This window comes from Bos grunniens, chromosome 6 (genome assembly GCF_055505025.1).
Source record: "Bos grunniens cultivar Pamir isolate PY7600 chromosome 6, Bosgru_T2T1.0, whole genome shotgun sequence".
In the NCBI taxonomy this organism is placed as follows: domain Eukaryota; kingdom Metazoa; phylum Chordata; class Mammalia; order Artiodactyla; family Bovidae; genus Bos; species Bos grunniens.
Window position 1 is genome coordinate 25,088,915 of NC_141170.1, and position 24,087 is coordinate 25,113,001.

At 41.1% G+C, this 24,087-nt stretch overlaps 1 protein-coding gene across 3 annotated transcripts in view; it reads right to left on the reverse strand.

The window, feature by feature from the left end:
* Positions 1-21,828, reverse strand: part of MRPL1 (mitochondrial ribosomal protein L1) — a 71,621-nt gene extending 49,793 nt beyond the window's left edge. For 2 of the 3 annotated variants that reach the window (XR_015165262.1, XM_086405185.1), the window contains exons 1-2: positions 20,780-20,832; positions 12,420-12,531 (exon numbers count right to left, since the gene is read on the reverse strand). Coding sequence is in view for 2 of the 3 variants with exons in the window: in XM_086405185.1 (XP_086261311.1) it covers positions 12,420-12,531; positions 20,780-20,810 (143 nt within the window). In the remaining variant the exon portion in view is untranslated. Of the gene's footprint in view, positions 1-12,419; positions 12,532-20,779; positions 20,833-21,755 lie in introns of those variants that run through there. The other variant, XM_086405186.1, reaches the window with a different exon arrangement.
* Between the last annotated feature and the right edge of the window lie 2,259 nt (positions 21,829-24,087).

Sequence of the window (24,087 nt, forward strand, 5' to 3'; positions counted from 1 at the left end):
TATTGTATTGGTTTTGCCATACATCAACATGAATCCTCCATGGGTATACATGTGCTCCCCATCCTGAACCCTCCTTCCTCTTCCCTCCCCGTACCATCCCTCTGGATCATCCCAGTGCACCAGCCCCAAGCATCCTGTATCATGCATCGAACCTAGACAGGCAATTCGTTTCATATATGATATTATACATGTTTCAATGCCATTCTCCCAAATCATCCCACCCTTTCCCTCTTGCACAGAGTCCAAAAGGCTGTTCTATACATCTGTGTCTCTTTTACTGTCTCACATACAGGGTTATTGTAACCATCTTTCTAAATTTCATATATATGTGTTAGTATACTGTATTGGTGTTTTTCTTTCTGGCTTACTTCACTCTGTATAATAGGCTCCAGTTTCATCCACCTCATTAGAACTGATGCAAATGTTTTCTTTTTAATGGCTGAGTAATACTCCATCGTGTATATGTACCACAGCTTTCTTATCCATTCATCTGCTGATGGTCATCTAGGTTGCTTCCATGTCTGGCTATTATAAACAGTGCTGCGATGAACATTGGGGTACATGTAGGCAAAACACTCTCCAACATAAATCACAGCAGGATCCTCTATGACCCACCTCCCAGCATATTGGAAATAAAAGCAAAAATAAACAAATGGGACCTAATTAAAATTAAAAGCTTCTGCACAACAAAGGAAACTATAAGCAAGGTGAAAAGACAGCCTTCAGAATGGGAGAAAATAACAGCAAATGAAGCAACTGACAAACAACTAATCTCAAAAATATACAAGCAACTCCTGCAGCTCAATTCCAGAAAAATAAACGACCCAATCAAAAAATGGGCCAAAGAATTAAATAGACATTTCTCCAAAGAAGACATACAGATGGCTAACAAACACATGAAAAGATGTTCAACATCACTCATTATCAGAGAAATGCAAATCAAAACCACAATGAAGTACCATTTCACGCCAGTCAGAATGGCTGCGATCCAAAAGTCTACAAGCAATAAATGCTGGAGAGGGTGTGAAGAAAAGGGAACCCTCTTACACCGTTGGTGGGAATGCAGCCACTATGGAGAACAGTGTGGAGATGCCTTAAAAAACTGGAAATAGAACTGCCATACGACCCAGCAACCCCACTGCTGGGCATACACACCGAGGAAACCAGAATTGAAAGAGACACATGTACCCCAATGTTCATCCCAAAGTCAATTCTTAAAGGATGAGGAAGAATTAGCCTAAATATAATTAATTAGCCTAAATATAAACCTAAGAGAAACGAAAACATGGACACACAAAAACTTGTACACAACTGTTCACAGCAACATTACTCAATAAAAGTCAAAAGGTAAAACAAGCTGAATAAACAAAATGTGGTATATCCATACAGCAGAGTATTAATAGGCAATGAAAAGGAATGAAGCATTGAAATGAATGCAATGAAAAAGAATGATACATGCTACAACTTCTATGAACCTTAAACACAGAATGCTAAGTGAAAGAAGCCAGTTCCAAAAGACCACACATTGTATGGTTCCATTTACGGGAAATGTCAAGAATGGGCGGAAAAAAAAAAAAGAATGGGTATACCTATAGAAACTGAAAGTAGATTCAGGTTGTCTAGGGCTGGGGAGGGGATAGGGAAATGGGAAGTGACTGCTAATGGCCGTGGGGTTTACAGGGAAGATAATGAATGTTCCAAAATAGACTGTGGTGACAGTCACACAACTCTGTGAACACACTATAAAAACCATCGAGTTGCACACTTTAAGCGGGTGAACTGTATGGTATGCAAATTGTACCTCAATAAAGCTATTATTTAAAAAAACAGAGTTATCCAGGCAAAGAAACAAGGTAATAAAAGTACTGAGGCATGATTAACAGAATGGTACATGAGGGGAGCCATTGTAAGTTCTAGCTGACTAGAGGAGGGGTTGGTAAACTTTTTCTGGAAGGGGATCAGACAGTAAATGTTTTATGGACTCATCTCAGTGACTCAACTCTGCCATTCAAATGCAAAAGCAGCCATACACAACACAAAAATGAATGAGCATAGTTGCATTCCAGTAAAAATTTATGAACACTGGTTTAAATTTTGTAATTTTCACGTGTCACAAAATGCTATTCTTTTTTCCCCTTAAAAATTTAAAAAACATCACTTAAAAACGTAATGGCCCTCTGGCCACATTTTGCTGACTCTTGAACTTTACCTCAGGAAACAGCAGCACAGGAGGCTGGAGAATCCAGATAATAGAGGCCTCCTCTAGAGACAATGAGAAGCCACTGGACAGAGGGTGGCGTCTGTATTTCACAGAGTATTCTGGCTGCAATATAAGGGATGGATCTGAAGGAAGCAGACTGGAGACGGTTAAAGAGAGGACCCTCCCTCTCTTCTCAAGGAGACATGACAGCCTGAAGCAGAACAGTGATGATACTAGGCTGGACAGATTACAGAGACATTTTACAAGGTAAATACAAAGGGGAAAGAGATGACTCTAGGATACTACGCAGGTTTCTGGCTCGCATGATTAGACATGAGTGGTATTGTTAACTAAAACCAGAAATAAAGAAAGCAAAACAGGTTTCTTTTGAGGGAGGTAGTCACGGAGATGAGTTCAGTTTGGGGCAATAGAGAGTCTGAAGTCTGAGTGTGGAGTTAGTTGCATCATTGGCCCCAATTCCTTGCCTCCTCTCTCAAGTCCCTCTGCTAAGTGACTTTGCACTTCCTCCCACTTAAAAGTGCCTTGATTTGGTCACATGACTAGTAGGCCAATAGAATAAAGCAAAACTGACAGATTCTATGCTCTAAGCTTAGGCCTTAAGAGGCTACATCTGTTTCCATTTGTAAGTCTGTCTTTTTGCCATTTTCATAAGCACAGGCCTGGGCTAGCCCAAAGGTGGGAGGATGAGAGACAAGTGAACAACAGAGCTGGCTCCACAGAGCCTCAGGCTAGATTAGACAACTCTCAGCTGACCTGCAGATTCACAGAGGCACAGCAAGCCCAGCCAAGGTCATCAGAGACACCTATACAAACCTAGCTCAGATCAGCTCACAGACATGTGGGCAATGATAATCTCAGGGTGGTTTGTTACATAACAAACACCAACAAGGCGCTTACAAAAAATCTAAGAAAATGTGTTCCACAGGTAATTGCAGGTAAGAGTTTGAAGCTAAGAAGACAGAAGTAGAGGTGATATGATACACTTTCTCAGCATTAATTCCAATCACACCTTTAATCTTTTAACCATAAACGCTTTAAATTAGGGAAATACTATTCTAAAAAGACGTCTGGGTTCTGTGGTAGACAGGATTACGGCTTCCCAAATATGGCCACATCTGCACAGCAAAAAGGACTTTCCAAAGTGATTACCTTGAGAGGATGCTGCACTATTTAGGTGGGCCCAATCTAATCACACAGTTCCTGAAAGCAGAGAAACCTTCTCCTTTCTCATCCTCATCTCAAAGCAATGGGAAGGAGAAATCTGAGCATGAGATGGACCCAATATGCCATTCCTAGCTTTGAAGATGGAGGAAGGGGGAGCCACGAGCTAAGGAATATGGGTAGCTCTTGAAGCTGGAAATGGCAAGGAAACAGATTCTCCTCTCGAGCCTTTCGAAAGGACCGAAACTCTGACAGCTCCTTAATTTTAGTCTAGTGAGATCCATATCAGAATTCTGACCTACAGAACTGCAAGATGATAAACTTGAGCTGCTTTAAGCCACAAGGTCTGTGGTAATTTGCTATGGCAGCAATAGAAAACTTAGTAAGAGGTCCTATAAAATTTATGCAAAAGAAATGGATGACAATAAAATGATATTTAAAAAAAAAAAAACCTCAAAAACCAATTCAACATATAATTCCATGCTCATTTACAGCACTCAATGAATCCTTATTACTACAACTAATAATAGTATCCTCCCAGCTAATGAGCAATTTGACAGAATAGCAGATAATGACAACACTCATTTTTAATGGGACACAGGTGCCCTACTGGACTGCCGACAAGTGTAAGTAGGTGCCTGAGTGGGTGGATGCAACGTGCCTCAGTACTATGTGGAAGTACACCACAAAATCCTGAAACCTTCCAAACTGAAGAAATCACACTTTATATTTAGTAAAAGAGTAGAGTGGCCAATAGGGGAAGGAGACTAGAGAGCCTGTTTTAGTAATAAACTATCTAAAATAAACAAATGAATAAAAATTGTAGCTATAACCCACAGATTTACTTTACATAAATACTGATTTCACCACTAAATTCTTCATCATGACTGAACCTATCCATCTAATTTACAATTAGTAATACGAAGTTCCCAGAGACTAAAATGTGATTTTTAAATTAATATTTGCAAAACCTGATACAAGTCAGGAACATAAAGAGATTGAGCTGGGTATACAGCAGTTTACTTATTTATGCTTTGGACCTTGTTTCACAAAATTTGAGATGGTGTTTTGAATGGTTTGAGATGGTTCAATGAAAATATTGTTGAGTTACAAATGAATACTTGTAAAAATAAATAAAGTAAAACATCATTGTTGTTTAGTGCTAAGTTGTGTCTAACTCTTTTGCAACCCCATGGACTGCTGCCCACCAGGCTCCTCTGTCCATGGGATTTTCCAGGCAAGAATACTGAAGTGGGTTGCCATTTATTTCTCCCCAGGGGATCATCCCAACCCAGGGATCAAACCTGCATCTCCTGCACTGGCAGGCGGATTCTCTACCACTGAGCCACCAGGGAAGCCTACAACATCATTTAACATAGAGCAAATAGGATTCTAGGGAAACACTTTCTTCCAAAATTAAAAAAAAAAAAAAAAAAAACTGCAACTGACTAAAATCTGTCAATAATAATCAATTTTACAAACCCACCACCTGCTGTTGTCCCTGACCCTCCAAAAGGTGTGTCTATTCATAAGAATCACATCCAGAAGAACTCTGTTGTTTATTCAGTATGTAAGGCCCTATCCGGAGAACGTAAAAACTATGTTATCAGGGAGTAAAATAATTGTATTAGAAAGGTTTGGGGGAAGGTGAGGGAGAAACACCTGGTAGTCTGAGCTAGAGAAAACACAGTCTAGCTGCAGTTACCTGGGTAACTAAACCATGCAGACTAAATGAGTCACAAGAGACTGCAGTCAGATAATAACTTTCTCCCTGCTTCTCCTGTCTCCTAACTCCAAGACAATGAAAGGAAAAACAATTCCATGGTCTTAACCAAATAAAACAAGACAAAAAAAATCAGTACTATAATAAAGTTCATTTCAAGATCCTTGAAGATCTGTGACCCTAGAGATCCAAGTCTTTTTAAGGCTGAATAAGTCTTTAATTTGAGGAATCAGGGTGAGAGTAGGGGACACACAACCTCAGTCAAACTAAACAGAACTAAAGAGAAAATGCCTAAGGCATATAACTATTAATGGAATGCAAATGTCTGGAATTCTTATTTCTCAGTGTAATCACATAAATAAATTCACTAACATCTCTGATGCTGGTTTAGTCATTAAACAAAATGCGTAAGTACTGCTTACACTTACAGTGTAAAAACTGACAGAATAAAACCTAGTTGATACAAATAAAAGCTGGAAAGAGCATTAACAATGACAGGCAGACAGAATCACAACTTTTCTTGAACCCATCACAGAGCTGATGACAGCAGGGCAACCAAGTAGGTCTAAAATCTTCCCACACCCCCTACTCCACATGTGTACAGCCAGGAGGGTCTTGCCTAGAGCAGAGAATGAGAGGAAGGCAGGTAAGAAGGAAGGTAAGGAGGCAGGTAAGAAGAAGAAAAAAAAAACTCAGCTAAACTTTTAGTGCTAGTGTGACAGTATAAACCCGAGAGATCCAGACACAAAGGAAGTTCACGCTCACTGGTCCTCAGACCTCCACCAGGTCCTGCTAGGAAAGACTGGAATAGGCCAGGAGATAGAGAGCCTCCTTCGAGGGTGCAGCACAGAGAAGGGCAGCCACTGCTGCCAGAAAGACAAGCAACCCTGAAGCCCTTGAGGGCAGGGGACCCAGCTTTCTGGGATCTACAGCCTGATGATCTGAGGTGGAGCTGACGTAATAGCAGAAATAAAGTGCACGATAAATGTAATGCACTTGAACCACCCTGCAACCAACATCCCCACCCCAAACGGTCGGTCCATGGAAAAACTCTTCCACGAAACCAGTCCCTGGTCCAAAAAGGTGGGGGACTGCCGCTCTAGGGCACAGGTAAATGAAAGAAAGGAAATGTGTAGGGAAATGAAAGAAGAAGAAAACACTAGAAAGATGAAAAAAATACTAAAACTTCTATCCTTAAGGGAGGGTAGCACACAGTCCTGATCGCGATATCCTCTACCGATAAAGCTCCGGAAGGGCCCAGACACTGTGGCACAAGACCTTCGATAGATGTAGGCCATGGGGGGAGAGGAGAGAAATATGGAGAAAACAATCCCCAAGGACCAACAACACTGGCCTGCTCAAGACAAAGGCTGGCTTTGGAAACTGAGAATCCCGTCCATACCCATCACCAGCCTAACAAGAGCTGAGCAATAAGCAACAGCAGTCTTCTACTAGGAGAGAAGCCAGAGTACGGAGAGCAGCCCCCTTCTGAGGCGTAGCTGCACAGCCAAGGCTCAACACTGAGCACGGAACAGGAACCCTGAGGGGAAAAACCTTCCAGCAACCCAGCCTTCACCCTGAGCACAAGGTAACAGTCCGGAAATCTGATGCTGCTGTGGTAACCACAGCAATGACAAAACCAGTCCCCTGCTCAGCTTCTGATGGGACTGACACAACATTTGCCAGAAGAGGTGTGTCCCTTTCCAGTCATAAATATTATATATTTTAGCCTCAACTATTGTACACAAAGTATCCAGCGGTCAATAAAAAATTCTGAGATGCAACCAAAGAAGCAAGGAAAAGAATCTATTGTCAAGAGAGAAGCAGAACCAGAGTCAGAGACATCACTGGCAAACCATGGAGAAGAGAGGAAATTCAGAGTGACAAGACAGAAGAGAAGAGTAAGTTCAAGCTCCTCTACCCTGTCTCAGATCCATGATAAAAAATTAGCCAGGAAAAAACTATTTTTTAGGATATTATAAAGCCAATAAATTAAAAACTAAAACCACAGCTAGGACTTTCCTGGTGGCTCAGTGGACAAGAATTCTTGCCCGCCAACGCAGGAAACATGACTTCAATCCTTGGTCTGAAAAGACTCCACATACCACGGAGCAATAAAGCCTGTGCACCACACTGCTGAGCACACGTGGGGCAGCTACTGAAGCCTGCGCACCGAGAGCCTGTGCTCCACAGAGAAGCCACACAACGTGAGGGAGAGTAGTCTCCGCTCACCACAATAAGTTTTCATAGTTTTTTTTTAATTAACAGTAAAAAAAAAAAAAAAAATTTTTTTAAACACTAAACATTTTAACATTTTTTAACATGCATATTTCATATGCTACAGTTTTTAGGTGAGGGAAAACTCTTTTAAAGTTGTACTGAAATAGAATATGAGGAAGACATAAAATGAAAAATTTCTATAAAAGAAAATAACATTTAAAGAAAAAATATTCTCAAAATAAGCTATGTTGCTAACAAACAAATACTTCCACAAAACAGAAAGAAAAAAGACAAACAGCTCAAAAGAAAAATGGGCAAAATGTACAAATCAGATATATAATGAAGAAACACAAATAAAGACTGACTATCTCCAGAGTTGTTACAAGTTAGGGCACTGTTACTCACTACTACGTAGGGATGTAAGTTGGTACAACCAATACTCTTTCAAATTCTCAACCAAAAAGAACCCACGTACTATTCAGACTCAAAGGAAGTCTCCTTTCTAGTAACATTTCTGCCTCCTCTTTCTTCATCCTGTATTCATGTCATTTACTTTCGTGCCTCTGCACCACTGAAATACCTTTCTCACAATTTCCCTGCAAAATCCTATCTATCTTTAAAGACTCAGCTCAAATACTTCCTGCCGTATTCTCCTCTAGGAAGAATTAAATGACTTTTCATCTGTGAGCACATAGCACCTGGTCCATTCCTCCACTATAACAGTTAAAACATATTAAAGTTATAGTGCACATATGTGCTAATTTATAAAGACCTTCTACTAATCACCAGCAAAAAACTGAGAATAGGATATAAACAGAAAACTCACAGTAAAGAAAGCATAAATGGTTCTTAAACAGATAAAAAAAGACAAACAACCTCAATAATAATAATAAAATAAAAATTAAAGCCATGATGTGACTATTTATTACCTACCAAATTGGCGAAGTTCAAAAATTTTGACTACACTGTATACAGGATCTCTATGAAGGCAACTTGGTATTACCTATGAAAATTATAAATGCACACAACTTTTGATTCAATTCTATTTCTGAGTTCATACTACAAATATTCATAATACTTGACAAGTTCTATGTACATGACCCTTCAATGCAGGATCATTTATAATAGCAAAAGACATGTCTTTTGGAAAGATAAATGTATATCAATAGGGGAATGATTAAGTAAAATTATGGAACACAGACCCAATAAAATATTATACCCATGTTCACTGTAGCCATATATACAATAATCAAGACATGGAAGCAATCTAAGAGCCCACTAATGGAAGGATACATAAAGAAAATGTCACACACACACACACACACACACACACACACACACACACACATACACACACACACACACACACACATACACACACACACACACACATACACACACACACACACATACACACACACACACACACATACACACACACACACACACACACACAGAGGAATATTATTCAGCCATAAAAAGAATGAAATCTTGCCATTCGTGAAACACAGATAGACCTTTCTCTTATATTAAGTGAACTAAGTCAGACAGAAAAACAAATACCATGTGATTTCACATATATGTATAACCTTAAAAGAAAAAAAAACAAACTTACAGATGCAGAAAACAGATTTCGGCTGCCAGAGCCAGGGCAGGGAGTGGGGTATAAGTGAAACAGGTGAAGTGGTCAAAAGGTACAAACTTCCAGTCATAAAATAAGTCATGGGGATGTAATGTACAACACGGTGACTATAATTAATAATACTACAATGTAAAATTATATAATGTAATAATGGACTATAATGTAATAATACTATAATGTATATTTGAAAGTTGCTGAGAGTAAATCACAATAAACTGTGGAAAATTCTTCAAGAGATGGGAATACCAGGCCACCTGATCTGCCTCTTGAGAAATTTGTATGCAGGTCAGGAAGCAACAGTCAGAACTGGACATGGAACAACAAACTGGTTCCAAATAGGAAAAGGAGTTCGTCAAGGCTGTATATTGTCACCCTGCTTATTTAACTTATATGCAGAGTACATCATGAGAAACGCTGGACTGGAAGAAGCACAAGCTGGAATCAAGATTGCCAGGAGAAATATCAGTAACCTCAGATATGCAGATGACACCAACCTTATGGCAGAAAGTGAAGAGGAACTCAAAAGCCTCTTGATGAAAGTGAAAGTGGAGAGTGAAAAAGTTGGCTTAAAGCTCAACATTCAGAAAATGAAGATCATGGCATCTGGTCCCACCACTTCATGGGAAATAGATGGGGAAACAGTGGAAACAGTGTCAAGACTTTATTTTTCTGGGCTCCAAAATCACTACAGATGGTGACTGCAGCCATGAAATTAAAAGATGCTTACTCCTTGGAAGGAAAGTTATGACCAACCTAGATAGCATATTGAAAAGCAGAGACATTACTTTGCCAACAAAGGTTCGTCTAGTCAAGGCTATGGTTTTTCCTGTGGTCATGTATGGATGTAAGAGTTGGACTGTGAAGAAGGCTGAGTGCCAAAGAATTGATGCTTTTGAACTGTAGTGTTGGAGAAGACTCTTGAGAGTCCCTTGGACTGCAAGGAGATCCAACCAGTCCATTCTGAAGATCAGCCCTGGGATTTCTTGGGAAGGAATGATGCTAAAGCTGAAACTCCAGTACTCTGGCCACCTCATGCGAAGAGTTGATTCATTGGAAAAGACCCTGATGCTGGGAGGGATTGGGAGCAGGAGGAGAATGGGACGACAGAGGATGAGATGGCTGGATGGCATCACTGACTCGATGGACATGAGTCTGAGTGAACTCCGGGAGTTGGTGATGGACAGGGAGGCCTGGCGTGCTGCGATTCATGGGGTCACAAAGAGTCGGACGCGACTGAGCGACTGATCTGATCTGAGAGTAAATCTCTAAAGTTCTCATCACAAGGAAAAAAAATCTGTAACTCTGTATGGTGATGGATGTTAACTAGACTTCTTGTGGTGAGTATTTCCCAATATAGACAAACATTAAATCATTATGTCAAAAAGGAATGCATTTGAGTCAGTTTTGATGAGGTGGATGAACCTAGAACTTATTATACAGAGTGAAGTGAGTCAGAAAGAGAAAGATAAATATTGTATTCTATTGCATATATACATAATCTAGAAAAATAATACTGAAGAATTTATTTACAGAACAGTAGTGGAGAAACATAGAGAACAGATTTACTGACATGGAGAGAGGGGAAGAGAGGGTGCTGCTGCTGCTGCTGCTAAGTCACTTCAGTCGTGTCCAACTCTGTGCGACCCCATAGACAGCAGCCCACCAGGCTCCACCATCCCTGGGATTCTCCAGGCAAGAACACTGGAGTGGGTTGCCATTTCCTTCTCCAATGCATGAAAGTGAAAAGTCAAAGTGAAGTCGCTCAGTCATATCCGACTCTTAGCAACCCCATGGACTGCAGCCTACCAGGCTCCTCCGTCCACAGGATTTTCTAGGCAAGAGTACTGGAGTGGGGTGCCATTATTACCTTCTCCGAAGAGAGGGTGAGATGTATGGAAAGAGTAACATGGAAACCTACATTACCACATGTAAAATAGACAGCCAACAGGAATGTGCTGTATGGCTCAGGAAACTCAAACAGGGGCTCTGTATCAACCTAGAGGGGTGGGAAGAGGAGGGAGATGGGAGGGAGGTTCAAAAGGGAGGAGATATATGTATACCAATGGCTGATTCATGTTGAGGTTTTACAGAAAACAACAAAATTCTGTAAAGCAATTATCCTTCAATAAAAAAATTTAAAAAAAATCATTATGTCACATACCTGAAACTAACATAATTTTATATGTTGATTTTAATCTCAATTAAAAGAAAAATACTGAAAGCTCCATCTGAAACAATCTCCAGTTAGAAACAAGGAAGTAAGATGCACACAGGGAGTATAGTTAGATATGAAACTGTTTTCCTCTACTCACAACAATTCTGACACTAAATGTGTGGATACGTCCCTCACAACCTCCAGTTACCCAATACGAGCCAGACAGCTGGCAATTCAACACGGTTCTGACACCATCTATCTGGATGAAGCACCAGATGCACTAAGCTGGATGAGTTCGGCAACCCACAAGCTCTCCAAACCCCACAGCTCTGGGATTTTTATGGAGGCTTCATCATGGAGGCATGATCAATTATGAATTCAATCTCTAGCCCGCTCTCTCCTCCCTGGAGGATGGAAGGCAGGGCTGGAAGTTCCAAGCTTCTAATCTTAGCTTGGTCTTTATAGTGACCAGTCCCCCTGGCCACCAAGAGATGCCTGACTAGACAAAGAGACATGCCTATGACCCAGGAAATATTAAGGGTTTTAGGAGCTCTGTATCAGGAACTGGGCCAAAGGCCAGGTATTTTTGAAAACTGCTCTCCGAAGGTGATGGCACCCCACTCCAGTACTCTTGCCTGGAAAATCCATGGACGGAGAAGCCTGGTGGGCTGCAGTCCATGCGGTCGCTAAAAGTTGGACACGACTGAGCGACTTCACTTTCACTTTTCAGTTTCATGCATTGGAGAAGGAAATGGCAACCCACTCCAGTGTTCTTGCCTGGAATATCCCAGGGACGGTGGAGCCTGGTGGGCTGCCGTCTATGGGGTCGCACAGAGTCGGACACGACTGAAGCGACTTAGCAGCAGCACCCCTATGGCTCAGGAGATCACAAGGATTTTAGGACCTGTGAGACAGGATTTGGTGGCAGAGACCAATTTAAACACTTCTTATGCCACAAAATCCTAGCTCTGACACTTACTAGCTCTGTGACCCTGGGCAAGTTACAATAATCTACTGGTGCCTTGCTCTCCGCCTCTAAAAAAGAGCATAACAACAATGGTTTCCTCAAAAAGTTGCTGTAGAGATTAAGTTAGTTACTGAATGTCAGTGTTCAATACATATGAAGTATTATTATAATTAGTCATATCTCTCCTTCAGAACTATCAGGCAAAGAAGCAGAGATGTTAAACTTTTACAACTATATGTCCTTGTACATCTTTAAAGAACCAAGCACAATGTTTTCTAATCAAAGACTGAAATGGTAGCAGACGAAATAACCAAGATATAAAATACTTACTTTGCAGCGGCTGCAAAATGTCTGTTGGGCACTGGAACGTATATGCAACAAGGATAGAGAGACGTCTGAGAAGTCACTGTGGCAAGACTACACCTTTGATGACGTATCAAGACTTAAAAGAAAAAACATATAAAATATTAATATTCATCATTATATTCATAGTTTTTACATTCTCCATGTTTTCTAAAACAAAAATATTCCAGATTTTGTGACTGTTAACCACAATCTTTAAAAAGTGTAAAAATGGAAACTGCTCTTCTTGAAATGAAAGCCAAGTAAACAAATCTAATTGAAGATCTGCATCCTCATTTATTTTTAACTGAATCTAGTTTGGACTCAACAGAATATGTTAGCTCTATCTTTATGGATTATGTATATGTATCCTGAACTTTTCTTAAATTTTATTTATTTAATTTCACACAGATAATGCATTCAAGTTGCCCAATCACTTCTGAAGGATAAGAACAAATTGAAGGGAACTGCCTTAGCAGAAGTTAAGACTTGGTATGAAGCTATGTAATTAGGGCACTTTGGTATTGGTACAAGTATAGAAAAACAGACTAACGAAACAATAAACAGCCCAGCAACAGACCTACGCACATATGGATATGGAAATATGATAGACATGTTATCACAAATCACTGGGCAAAGAATGCAATAAGTGGCGCTAAGACAAGTGATTATCAATAGGGAAGAGTGTATTTACATCCCTATCTCATACCATACACACACAATCAAATCTAGATGGACTAAGGACTTATATGTGAGTGGCAAAATTTAAAAGACTTCCAGAATATAGGAAAGTAATCTTTACAACCTTTGAGGAGGGAACAATTTCACAAACAAAACCCAAAAGCACTAAAAAGTGACTCTGTTAGTGTTAAGGACACTTGTTTATCTGGATCCTATTATACAGAGTGAAGTAAGTCAGAAAGAAAAACAGCAATACAGTACACTGACGCATATATATGGAATTTAGAAAGATGGTAATGATGATTCTATATATGAAACAGCAAAAGAGACACAGATGTAAATAACAGCCTTTGGGCTCTGTGTGAGAAGACGAGGGTGGGATGATTTGAGATGATAGCACTGAAACATGTATATTATCATATGTGAAATAGATCGCCAGTCCAGGTTCGATGCATGAGACAGGGTGCTCAGGGCTGGTGCACTGGGATGACCCTGAGGGATGGGATGGGGAGGGAGGTGGGAGGGGGGGTTCAGGATGGGGAACACATGTATACCCAAGGCTGATTCATGTCAACGTATGGCAAAAACCACCACAATATTGCAAAGTAATTAGCCTTCAATTAAAATAAATAAATTTTTAAAAAAGAACACTTGTTTATCAAAAGATACTTGAAAATGAAAAGACAAGCCAAAAACTGGGAGAATAGTAACACACACACTGGCCTAAGAATTAACACCCAGAATATGTAAGATCAACCCAACTGAAAAATAAACAAAAGAGATGAATCGATTTCTAACTGAAAAGGAAATACAAACGATGAATTATTATATGGAAAAATGTACAGTCTCATTAGCAAGCAGGTAAATATTAATTTCAACCACAGTAAGATATCATTTTACAGCCCTGCTTAAGGAGTAGTCAGATGGCCCGTCACAGGTCTGTGTGCGTGCTCAGTCATATCCAACTCTTTGCAGCCCCATGGACCATAGCTCCCCAGGCTCCTCTGTCCATGGGATTCTCCAGGCAAGAATACTGGAGTGGGTTGCCATTTCTTCCCTCCAGGGGATCTTCTCGACCCAGGGATCAAACATATGTCTCCTGTATCTCCTACACTGGCAGGTGGATTTTTGACCACTGAGCCACCTGGGAAGCCCACTCACTGTCCTACACCTTGCTTTTTCATGTAAAGGTATTAGATAGAGCCCATTTTCACAAGCAGATATAGACATACACGCCTATTTATAAGAGATGTATATATATCTACACACATATGTATAATCTCATGTATACCTTTCATAACGGTACATTCATATGAAAATATTACAGCAATAATTTCACATCACTTCATAAAGACTATGTTTTTAGAGCTGCAAAGTATGACACTGTGGGGTTGTATCATGATTTAATCAGTGACCAGCCATTAGGTCATTTACAATATTTTGCTATTATCAACAATCCTGCAGGGAATGACCTTGTACAAATACCATTTTGCACACAAGTAAGTATTTCACAGGATAAATTTCAAGATGGAAATGTGCTGGGTCAAAAGATATGAGCATTTGCAATTCTGATAAACACCGCTCTCTGCAATAACAGTGCCATGCACATAGTCACCAACAATGAAAAGGCTACCTATTTCCGTACACTCATGCCAACACAGTCTGTCACCAAATGTTTTGGTCTTTTGTCAATCTAGCAGAAGAAAGATGGTATTGGAGTTGTATTAATCTGCATTTCCTTAAGAGTTAGGTTGAGTATGTTTTCATGTTTGATCATCTATATCTTCTGCTGAATTCACTTAAACTCCATTTTTTAAATTGGCGCTCCACAACTAAGTTTTCATGTAAAATGACCATTAAAATCCAGAATCTTAAAATCCATTCAACAAACTGAGAGCATGTAAACTAGAGACCTGTCTACACATCAAATGAATTCATTTCGTGAGTTACGCCTCCAAGTGCAGAGCGCTGTGCTTGCAGAGGAGCGCCCACGTCCTCACTGTGGTCTACCAGCCCCTATGTGAGCTTGTCCCTGCCTATTACTCCAAACCCCTCTCTAACCTCCTCACTCTGATCCTTCTTTCAGATCCCTGAATCCCTCCAGTCCCTCAGGTTAACTCCTGCCTTAGGGTCTTTACATTTAATGTGATATTTGACTGGGATGGACCAGCTCCAGATCTTGCCCTGGCCTTCCCCTCATTATTAGCTCAAATGGCATCACATGCCTAACAACTCAATTTCATCTCTAATATCCCACAACAAAGCAACAAGTACAGGAAAACCACCTAAACTGTGAATTCTATGAGTGTATGGAAATGACATCTGAGACAGTCTAGGAGACCTGTTTATTACTGGGAATTCTTTGTGGCGCAAAGGGCTTTAATGGGTAGGGGAAAAAAAGAGAAATAGACTAATGAGATCCAGTTCCTGCCCTTCAGAGTCTCAAATTGAGTGGGCTATGCTGGTACGCAACTGTCTAGGAGGAGATCCCCCACATTTTTAAAGCCAGCTATCTTGAAAAATCACGTATGGTAAGTGAAGGAAGAGCAATTATCCACTTACGATTTGGCAAACACTTCAAAAAAATAATTCTAACTGTATTAAGCAAAAACCCGACAACCTTGGCAGGATCCTCAAAATAATAATAATTCTCTTGCATCAATTGCAACCTGCTATAAAATAATCAACACTACTTTCAAGAATCCCCAGTCATGACAACCAGAAATTAAAATTTTCAACAGGTATCAAACTGCCTCAGACTAAGGAAAAAACCAAACTACAAAAACACTACTTAAATAGCATTGTTGATTTCCCTGATGGTTCTTCTGCCAATGCAGGAAACATGGGTTTGATCCCTGGGTCAGGAACATCCCCTGCAGAAGGAAATGGCGATCCACTCTAGTATTCTTGCCTGGGAAATCCCATAGACAGAGGGCCCTGGCGGGCCCCAGTACATGCGGTTGGAAAAGAGCTGGACACAACTTAGTGACTGAACAACAGAGAAACAGCACTATTAGAACATATCTGTATTTTCAATTCCTCTGTAATCAGTTTATCTATCTGTAGTGTTTTATTATATTCCTTTAATATATTTCTTTTCCTCTCAGCAGAAAACCTCACTTGCTACTTCAGAGAAAGCAGATGCTCTCCGAATTTCCTCCACTACTTACGAACCTAACTAAATCTGCATTCATTCTCAAAAGTCATCCCCACCCCTACCCCACAGCAATAAGATGGAAATTAATCCATCACCTTTGCTAGCTGATTTTCTTACACAGGATACTGAAAGGTTAGAGATCCCCAGGACTTCTCAACCTAACTCTATAATCCTTGTTTTCCCCAGGAGATCTCATTCATCTAGTCCTTGCCTTCCAACCATAAGCACCAGTGCAGGCCACCATCATCTACTACATGAAACACTGCAACAGACTCCAAACTATTCTGTCTTTGGCCCTCTTCATTTCTTTCCCTCCTCCTACTAAGAGGGATGACTTAAAAATGAAATCACATATCCTTACAACACTTGGATGCTTCTTCAAATAAAGTAAATACTTAACAAGGTCCTCCGTGAGCTACCTCTAACCTATCTAGGCAGCTTCATCTAACACCACTCTCTTAGGCTTTCTGCACTTCAAATACACTGCCTCCTTTGAGTTACTTGAACACACCGAGTTTTCTACAACCTTCAGACTTTCAAACATAATCTTCCCTCCTTCTGTGACATTCTCGTCTACTACTTTGCAATCCCCACTTCCCAAAGCTAATTCATAACTATCGAGTGATCTTTCAGGGACTCTACTTAAGCTTATTCCTTCAGAAAAGTCTTCCCTAAAGGCTCAGAATCGACTAAGGTTTCTCACATGCACTCTTACAACTTGTACTTTTCCTTCACAGCACTTAGGACATCTGTAATTATGGAAAGAACAATCCAGTTAATGTCTGCTTCTCAATAGATAAGCACCATGGCCAAAGAATGTATATAACTTGTTCACTATTGTGTTTCTAACACAAAACCCAGTGTTTTTTCAAATGAAAACACAATAAATATCTCTTTAACGAAAGAAGGAAATGTGAACTAATGACAGCAAAACCTGGATTCAAATTACTTTAAGCATTATTCATTCAGTTCAGTTCAGTCACTCAGTCGTGTCCAACTCTTTGTGACACCTTGAACTGCAGCACATCAGGACTCCCTGTCCATCACCAACTACCGGCGTTTACCCAAGCTCATGTCCATTGAGTGGGTGATGCCATCTAACCATCTCATCCTCTGTCGTCCCCTTCTCCTCCTGCCTTCAATCTTTCCCAACATCAGGGTCTTTTCAAATGAGTCAGCTCTTCGCATGAGGTAGCCAAAGTACTAGAATTTCAGCTTCAACATCAGTCCTTCCAATGAACACCCAGGACTGATTTCCTTTACGATGGACTGGTTAAATCTCCTTGCAGTCCAAGGGACTTTCAAGAGTCTTCTCCAACACCACAGTTCAAAAGCATCAATTCTTTGGCACTCAGCTTTCTTTATAATCCAACTCTCACATCCATACATGACCACAGGAAAAACCATAGCCTTGACTAGACGGACCTTTGTTGACAAAGTAATGTCTCTGCTTTTGAATATGCTATCTAGGTTGGTCATAACTTTCCTTCCAAGGTGTAAGCATCTTTTAATTTCATGGCTGTAATCACCATCTGCAGTGATTTGGGAGCCCAAAAAAATAAAGTCCGACACTGTTTACCCATCTATTTGCCAGGAAGTGATGGGACCAGATGCCATGATCTTAGTTTTCTGAATGTTGACTTTTAAGCCAACTTTTTCACTCTCCTCTTTCACTTTCATCAAGAGACTCTTTAGTTCTTCTTCACTTTCTGCCATAAGGGTGGTGTCATCTGCATATGTGAGGTTATTGATATTTCTCCCGGCAATCTTGATTCCAGCTTGTGCTTCCTGCAACTCACCGTTTCTCATGATGTACTCTGTATATAAGTTAAATAAGCAGGGTGACAATATACAGCCTTGACATACTCCTTTTCCTATTTGGAACCAGTCTGTTGTTCCATGTCCAGTTCTAACTGTTGCTTCCTGACCTGCATATAGGTTTCTCAAGAGGCAGGTCAGGTGGTCTGGTATTCCCATCTCTTTCAGTATTTTCCACAGTTTATTGTGATCCACACAGTCAAAGGCTTTGGCATAGTCAATAAAGCAGAAATAGATGTTTTTCTGGAACTCTCTTGCTTTTTCAACGATCCAGCAAATGTTGGCAATTTGATCTCTAGTCCCTCTGCCTTTTCTAAAACTAGCTTGAATTTACAACGTATGAAAGAGGAGTGGCATTTTGTTGAAGATCCATGTATTCATTCATCATTTATTGGACAATAATTATGCCAATGAAACAATGTGCTAGCACTGCTTTAAGTATTTCATAAACAAAACGAACAAAATCCTTTTGCTCATGGAGCTTACATCGTAGTAAGGAGAAGCAATACTAATAAACATAATATGGTAGTGGTAATGGGAAACCCTGAGGCTTCCCTAGTGGCTCAGACAGTAAAGAATCTGCCTGCAATACAGGAGACCTGAGTTCAATTGCTGGGTCAGGAAGATCTCCTCAAGAAGGGAATGATTACCCACTCCAGTATTCTTGCCTGGAGAATCCCATGGACAGAGGAGCCTGGCAGGCTACAGTCCATGGGGTCACAAAGAGTGGAGACAAATGAGCAAGTCTTTCACTTTTGCACTTCAGTGGAAAACCCTCTGGGTAAAAGGAATTGAGAATCAAGGGGAAAGTTAGTTGTAATTTTAAATAAGAAGGTTAAGGTAGGCCCTTTTAAAAAGGTGACATTTGAGCAAAGGCTTGAAACAATTGAGAAAGTCAGTAATGCAAATACCTAGAAAAAGTGTTCCAGGCCCATTCCACTTGAGAGAAAATGTCCTCCCAACAAAGGAATGTTTTTGGTGTGTTTATGGAACAAAGAAGCTGCTGTGAGTACAATGAGTAAAGAAGAGAAAAAAGAGCTCAGGGTGGTAAACTGGGTGAGTGGAGGGAGGAGAAGGCAGGCACCAAATGACATGGAAGACCCTAGGTCAGTGCTGTCAAACAGAGATATAATGTAAGCCACAGGAATAATTTTCTAATAGCCACAATTTTTAAAAGGGTAAAAAAAAAAAGTTAATTAATAATAAAAATTAACATTTTATTACAACCAATAGCCAAAATATTATTTCAACATGTTTTTAATATAAAAAAATTAGAGATATTTTACCTCTTTCGGTACCACATCCTCAAAATCTAACATGTTTAACACACTCATTCGGATTAGCCACATTTAAAGTGCTCAATCACGGATAACAAAATGGACAGCACAGCTATTGGTTATTCTAAAGACTTAAAACTTAGAAAAATGGGGAGGTTTTGAGAATTCTGATCATAGGAGCAACGTGATTTGATTTATGTTCTTAAAGAACCAATCTGACTACTTGTTGAGGGTAGACTGTAGAGAAATCTAAGTCAGGGGTGATAATGGCCTGGAAGGTCCTTTCAGTGAAGTAGTGAGAAGCCGCCAGATTCTGGATTTATTTTGAGAGTACAACCAAAAGGATCTGCCAACTACTTAATGTGAAGTGTGAGGAAAAAGAGGGGGAGTCAGGAATATTCTGAGGTTTTGTGTCTGGGCAACTTAAAGGATGAAGTTACCATCAAATGAGACGGGTAAGACTCCAGGTCATGACAATGAGTTTGATTCTAGTTAGATGCTGATTAGATATACAATTGGAGATCTAGAATAGAGAGTAGTTTAGAAATCTACAGTTCAAGTACTTATTGTAGATAATTTTGAGAACCATTAAGATACAGACAACAGTCAAACCACACAACTTGGACGAGATCACCAAAGGAGTGAATTCAGATACAAAGACATGAGGTTGAAGGATGGAGAATCCTGGCTGCTGAGGCATTCCAAGGTAAGAGATTGGAAACAGGAAGACGAACCAGCAAAGTAATGTGACAAACGACAGGTGAGATAAAAAGGAAATTAAGAGAGTAAGGCATCCTGAGAGCCATGAGAAGAATACGTGGCAAGGAGAGAATGATAACCTTTGATTCTAACTCCTTTCCTCCCCCGTCCTCGCAGCCCACATCTCCAGCATCGGAGACAAAACTGTGTCTCTGACTCCTTCCCTACGGCGGCTGGAAGGATGTCCATGTACATCTCCCTCCCACTTCAGTCCTAGGGTGGACAGCTCCAGAAAGGAGTGAAAACCTCTATGAGGTAGCTTTTGAGTATCAACGACCCTCTGGAGAACTTAGAGCCAAGAAAAAGTAGAGGTTTATCAAGCCCCCTGGCTTCCCTGGTAGCTCAGAGGTTAAAGCGTCTGCCTCCAATGCGGGGGTCCTGGGTTCGATCCCTGGGTTGGGAAGATCCCCTGGAGAAGGAAATGGCAACCCACTCCAGTATTCGTGCCTGGAGAATCCCACGGACGGAGGAGCCTGGTGGGCTACGGTCCACGGGGTCGCAAAGAGTCGGACACGACTGAGCAAGCGACTTAACAGACTTATCAAGCCCCCAGTGCAGACCCGCACGTTGGAGTGTCCGACTTGCACTGCGCAGCCGGAGAAGACCCTGCGCCAGAACTATTTTTCCCCGCAAGCCCAGCTGACCCTCTGTTTTACCTCTACCGAAGCATCTTACGGTCGCCGCCATGTTAACCACTCCGGATTGTGTTGACGAAATTGGTCCCACGCTTCAACGTGAAAGAAATTTACAAAGGGTTCCCATCCGGAAATGGCGGAGGGGGAAGGGATTCGAAAGCGCAAGAGGAAAGGGGCGGGAACCAAAGTAGACTTTCGAGCCGGCAAGAAGGGGGGCAGGGGAGGGCGGACAGCAGGGTGCCCCGTGGCGGTGTTCCCGTCAGTCCTTCGTGCTGCGTAGGGGCCTGTGTTCGTGGTTCCGGTTCGACGGTTCAACCTCCTTCAGGAAAAATCTGCCCTTCCTGGAAAGTGCGGTCCTGTTGGCGATGCTCCAACTATTTTATTCCTTTTTATTTGATTCTACAAGCGTACTTAGAACGGTCATTTTAATAAATTGTGAGAGTACCCAGGAGAATACGAAAAGCAGAAAATCTGGAGAATCTCACCAACTCTCAGCACCACATTTCCAGCCTTGTAAAGACTTTTTAAAAATTAGCCAGGCTGTGTCCCACTCACTGACAAACTCTTTTTCACTCATCGCAGGATCAGCGTGGTTTTAAGGTAATCTGAACATTAAGCAACTTTCCATGTTCCCCCTGCTGACAAACCATGCTGTTAGGCTCAATCGACTAACAGGACGACAAATTTATATAACACTTCTAGCTTTAAAATGGCAGACCCAAGTCCTACGCACAGGTTATTCTGACTGGGGGCGGGTGCGGGGACGGGGGCGGGGGGTGGGGTGGGAAATCAGCATCCTTTCCATTACGTCACAGCTGATGGTGTGGCTTATCTAAAACAAATCTGATCACGAATTGTAACACTTTCCAGTTTAAATAAAACCCTCTCACGACTACCTCGAGCTCGCTTCTGGCCTCCGCCTACCTCTCTGGCTTTAAAGCCCTGCCAACAGCCCACCCGCCGACCCCGACTCCGACCCCCACCCCCGTACACATACCTGGTTTCTCACTTCCATGCCTTTGTTCATTCTGTCCCCTCTGGAACGTCCTGTACATATCACCTAGGTAACTTTTTGGTTGTTTTGTTTTGTTTCGTTTTTAATTAAGATTTCAGCTCAGGCTCTATTCATTGATGAAGCATACTTCTTCCCTTCCCAGGCTGAGTTATGGCCACCTCTTCTTGGTTTTGTACAAGGCTTATACCTGACCTAGAGCCAGACATCCTGGAATGTGAAGTCAAGTGGGCCTTAGAAAGCATCACTACGAACAAACCTAGTGGAGGTGATGGAATTCCAGTTAAGCTATTCTAAATCCTGAAAGATGATGCTGTGAAAGTGCTGCACTCAATATGCCAGCAAATTTGGAAAACTCAGCAGTGGCCACAGGACTGGAAAAGGTCAGTTTTCATTCCGATCCCAAAGAAAGGCAATGCCAAAGAAGGCTCAAACTACCGCACAATTGCACTCATCTCACACGCTAGTAAAGTAATGCTCAAAATTGTCCAAGCCAGGCTTCAGCAATACGTGAACCGTGAACTTCCTGATGTTCAAGCTGGTTTTAGAAAAGGCAGAGGAACCAGAGATCAAATTGCCAACATCCGCTGGATCATGGAAAAAGCAAGAGAGTTCCAGAAAAACATCTATTTCTGCATTATTGACTATGCCAAAGCCTTTGACTGTGTGGATCACAATAAACTGTGGAAAATTCTGAAAGAGATGGGAATACCAGACCACCTGATCTGCCTCTTGAGAAATTTGTATGCAGGTCAGGAAGCAACAGTTAGAACTGGACATGGAACAACAGACTGGTTCCAAATAGGAAAAGGAGTATGTCAAGGCTGTATATTGTCACCCTGCTTATTTAACTTATATGCAGAGTACATCATGAGAAACGCTGGACTGGAAGAAACACAAGCTGGAGTCAAGATTGCCAGGAGAAATATCAATAACCTCAGATATGCAGATGACACCACCCTTATGGCAGAAAGTGAAGAGGAACTCAAAAGCCTCTTGATGAAAGTCAAAGTGGAGAGTGAAAAAGTTGGCTTAAAGCTCAACATTCAGAAAACGAAGATCATGGCATCTGGTCCCACCACTTCATGGGAAATAGATGGGGAAACAGTGGAAACAGTGTCAGACTTTATTTTTCTGGGCTCCAAAATCACTACAGATGGTGACTGCAGCCATGAAATTAAAAGACGCTTACTCCTTGGAAGGAAAGTTATGACCAACCTAGATACCATATTGAAAAGCAGAGATATTACTTTGCCAACAAATGTCCATCTAGTCAAGGCTATGGTTTTTCCTGTGGTCATGTATGGATGTGAGAGTTGGACTGTGAAGAAGGCTGAGTGCCAAAGAGTTGATGCTTTTGAACTGTGGTGTTGGAGAAGACTCTTGAGAGTCCCTTGGACTGCAAGGAGATCCAACCAGTCCATTCTAAAGGAGATTGGTCCTGGGTGTTCTTGGAAGGAATGATGCTAAAGCTGAAACTCCAGTACTTTGGCCATGTCATGCAAAGAGTTGACTCACTGGAGAAGACTCATGCTGGGAGGGATTAGGGGCAAGAGGAGAAGGGGATGACAGAGGATGAGATGGCTGGATGGCATCACTGACTCGATGGACTTGAGTCTGGGTGAACTCTGGGAGTTGGTGATGGACAGGGAGGCCTGGCGTGCTGTGATTCATGGGGTCGCAAAGAGTCAGACACAACTGAGCGACTGATCTGATCTGATCTGATATACCTGTTTTTTTCTGTTTTAACAGTTTTATTGAAGTGTAATTCACATACCATACAATTCACCAATCTAAATTATGTAACTCAATGGTTTTTAATTTATAGAGTTGTGTGACCATCACCACCATGCATCTGTCTTTCCCACTAATTGTCTGAGCTCTTGTGGCCAGAAATGGTGTCTTACTCATTTTTGTGACCTCAGCACATACTACCTGCCTGGCAGGTAGGAGGCTCTCAATAAATATTTGTTGAATAAGTCATTATACTTATTGAATTATTGACTTGCAAACTTGCTTCCATGAAGCTGCCCATAGGACTGGATCAAAGTAGAAATTTCACAAATGCTTTATTTCATATTTGCATATTGTACTCCTCTACATGAAATATGTTTTCTTCTACTTTGTTGGCCTGGCTTGTCAACACCTAAACAGTTACTTCAAAGGTTACACACACATTTAGGGCTGTTAAAAAAATTCAAAGACATTTAATATACCTTTATAACTTTCTTTTCTCTCTCCCTCCTTACCTTTCCTCCCTTCCTCCCTTCCTTTCACAAATACCTGAGTGCCTACCACGTGTCAAGCAGTGCCCTTT